A 3,472-nucleotide genomic window follows, 5' to 3' on the forward strand; every position below is an offset into this window, starting at 1 on the left:
GTAGAGTGACATCAGTTTATTTTCTTGCACATTTCTTTGACAGTTAAACATCTTGAGCTCTGATTGAAAATGTTTGTGCAGATTAAATTTACAGCTCTCACTTTGTGTTGTTGTGATGATGATGATGGTGCTGCCGACTTGATATGATGTCATTAATAAACAGTATAAATGGCAGTAAAAAGTACTTTATTAAAGCTTGTAAATGGCAGTAAAAGTACTTTATTAAAGCTTGTTTTACGTTTTACATATTTTATAATAAATTGTTTGGAAATTTATTTTTGCACAATTAACACTTATTTTGTCGTCTGTTATGATTTTACAGTTTCATTTAAATGAACATTTTAATCAATGAATTACAGTTTTACAATAGTTGTCAGGCCACATAAAAAAACAACAAATACAACAATTATATTCAGTCTCTCTTGTAAATGAGTCCTCGTGACTCAATGGGACGAACCTGTTTAAATAAAGGTTGAATTAATATCTTCTATAGAAATCAAGAGTTCATCCAGATGTTCTGAGGTAAGCTGGAGCAGATCACATGGCTATATTGATCATTGTATTGCATATATAAAAAAATTCTAACCAATATGTGTTTGCAGACTCGTTTCCTTCTAAAATGTAATGATAAATGTATCAGCCGCTGCTAAAAACGCTTTGATCAAATGCATAGTCTGTGAAATAATCAGTAATCAGTTGGTTACTGCTCAGTAATTACTGAAAGACACAGGTAGAGTAAGAAAAGTGGATTTTAGTGTTGTGTTGCTCCAGCAGCCTCAGACTGTCAAAAAATGAAGAAGTTACATTTCCGGGTGCGCGGAGCCATCTTGCTGTGACGTCACGCCACGACCTTTACACAAAATGAACTTTGAACTGCAAACTTGTGACTTGTGTAAGAACACACGAGCTTCAAACACGGAGTCTGCTCACACTGAACCTTTACACACAGACCTTAGCAGGACATGTCTCCCGCCATTCGGCGTACCTTTATGTCCACGGGACAAACGTAACTTTTACCTTGTTGTAATGGACCTCGGGCTGCGGGTTCGGCGCTGGGACAGCGGTTCCATAGGAACAGACTCGGATGAGCCGTGGAAACGTGCGAGGAATGACTGCTCTGAGCATGACGAGGCTCTGCACGACAACAACTGCAAGTGCGACTGAACAACGAACTTCTTCTTCTTCTTCTTCTTCTTCTTCGTGCGGTCTTTATGGGCGGCTGACCACCAACTTAAAGCTGCTTTACCGCCACCAACAGACTATATGCCACGGACTTCCGTTCTAGCACTTCCGCATTTTTCAGAAGGGCTGCGCACTTCCTGTTTGCTGTCAACACAGTGTTAGTGATGGCGTTTTTCACTCGATCACTGCAGGACTTGCCAACAATATCTGTTAATGATGTCTACAGAATTATTCAGACTTTCTCGAAAGCGCCCACATCTAAAAAGGACAAAGGATTCAAGCTTTATGTGTCCAACTACATAAATAAGTACGAAGGTAAGTCGGTATTTTTTTTCAGTTCACCGAACTGCCTCATGCAGGCTACATATAACACAGCTAACGTAGCTAACCTTGCTAAATTGTTGAGTAAACGTGTGTTGTCTGTACAATGTTTCTGATTAACCCAAATATTAGTTTCAAACAAGGAGGCAGGAGAAGTCACAGTTAGGGCTGAGTGTTTCCAGTCAACGAGGAAAAGCCAGAAGCCCCACTGTTTGAGTGTAAGTCAAAACCACCCGACATGTTCTCTACAGGGCTGTGTTTTAAGAAGCTAGTAGGACTTTGATAATTACGGTTGTCTTTTCATAATAGCACTTGGAGTTGGTACATTTTGGTCTCTTAACAAATATTTGGTATTGTACACAGATGGTGCTGAGGGAATCAAAGCCGGTGGAGTTTCAGGGATGTCAGTGCACCTGTGTGGCAGGTACAGTCCTGTGCAGCCATGTGGCAGCTCTGCTGTTCCAGACGGCTCACTACTCCCAGTTGAAGCTTCCAGCTGTTCCTCCAGTCCTAAGCTGCACAGACACCGAACAAAAGTGGCATAAACCGAGGACAATGGTAACTACATATTGATGACTCTTTATTCCTGCTTATGAATTATAGTTCAATACTGTATTTACATCAATGTTGTTTTTGGATGCAGGGCATAAAACCTGGTCCAGTTAAGGACATGGTCGTCCTGTCAGCAAAACCAAGAGAGAGGAAAATCTTTGAAGGAATTAGGTTTGTTTTAATTTAAAGAACACAGACACATGCACAAACACACACACACACACACACATTTTTAAAAATTCATTAAATTTACTATCACAACACATGCACAAAAAGTGCATGTTTTGCTGTTTTATGTGCTTTATACATAAAATGTTATGGTATGGTACTTAAGCTTATGTTGTACTATGCCAGAGATAGGTTAAAAATGCAAATAAGTAACTAATCAAACTTCGTTTTTAAACAAGACAATAACTTTATTGCCTAAAATACAATAACATAGGCTTTATTTAGTATAAATTTCATCATTTGCCTATTAATGTCTTGTTTATGACAAATTTTTATTTTTCTCAACAGAAGCAACTTGTATAAAGGCACTACCAGCCCTCTGCCACTCATCTCCACCCTAAGGATACAGGATGTGTACCGGGGACTTCCAGCTGAAGAAGCACCAATGATCACCACAATGGCTGTCTCCAACGATGTCCCTCTTGTTGACTCTTTGTTTGGTCCAGTACAAGAGGGAAGTGTTCTGTCATATCAGCTGCCAGCAAAGGTAGTTCCCAGGACCCGTCCACACCAACACGTCCTCTTACATAATGATTAGGGATGGTAGGCAGGCACTCAAACGTACACACCCATATTACTGGCAAATCCAGGGACAAATGCTAATTTCAGGGTGTGACTGGTGTGACTTTGTCATTTACACAGAAAATGACATGTTTATTGAGAGGGTTCCCCGTGACATGGAAGAACTGCAAACCATAAAACAAAAGGTTGACCATTTCTTTTTTTATTTTTACCTCAGCGCTTGCCTGGCAAATTAAGGTAACATAGTCAAATTTTAACCTTTGCATATATAATTGAAAATACTGTTAATACTTGTGTCATGTTCCTTCCATTTATATTATTTTTAAGCAGTTAGATTTATGTATTTCTCTTTAAGGTCAGATACAATTTATTCTGTTTGAAATTAGCTATTAGGCTGTTATAATCATACCCTCTTTGTGAACTGTGTTTTTCTGTTTCAACAGTTTGCATTCACTAGATGAGTGGCATTTTTTGAAAAAAAAAATAAAATAAAATAAATTTTTTCATTTCAGTTTTATTAGTACTGTATTTCAATATCCCACTTGATGGCTTGACTTACATGAAAAATGTTATAAAAGAACTGATTTAATGGAAAAAGTTCAGAGAAATTGAAATATTTATGACAGTGATTTAATTTTATTGTAAGTACAAAAAAACAAAATCAAAC

General features: G+C 38.0%; 1 protein-coding gene across 1 annotated transcript; it reads left to right on the forward strand.

The window, feature by feature from the left end:
• The first annotated feature begins 1,290 nt into the window (after positions 1-1,290).
• Positions 1,291-3,265, forward strand: LOC119429578. The gene is made up of 5 exons (XM_037697180.1): positions 1,291-1,497; positions 1,636-1,721; positions 1,867-2,061; positions 2,147-2,226; positions 2,572-3,265. The coding sequence occupies exons 1-5, from the start codon at positions 1,347-1,349 to the stop codon at positions 2,819-2,821; spliced, it is 762 nt and encodes a 253-aa protein (XP_037553108.1). The 5' UTR covers positions 1,291-1,346; the 3' UTR covers positions 2,822-3,265.
• Positions 3,266-3,472: the final 207 nt, after the last annotated feature.

This window comes from Nematolebias whitei, unplaced genomic scaffold (genome assembly GCF_014905685.2).
Source record: "Nematolebias whitei isolate Nwh7 unplaced genomic scaffold, NemWhi1 Nwh_scaf_3121, whole genome shotgun sequence".
NCBI classification, from domain to species: domain Eukaryota; kingdom Metazoa; phylum Chordata; class Actinopteri; order Cyprinodontiformes; family Rivulidae; genus Nematolebias; species Nematolebias whitei.

Bases quoted from the DNA above. Each gene is read 5' to 3' on its own strand.
- LOC119429578 (XM_037697180.1), top strand. From the start codon at position 1,347: ATGGCGTTTTTCACTCGATCACTGCAGGACTTGCCAACAATATCTGTT. The intron at 1,722-1,866 runs GTAAGTCAAAAC...TATTGTACACAG, and splicing joins AGAAGCCCCACTGTTTGAGT to ATGGTGCTGAGGGAATCAAA. The intron at 2,062-2,146 runs GTAACTACATAT...TTTTGGATGCAG, and splicing joins GGCATAAACCGAGGACAATG to GGCATAAAACCTGGTCCAGT.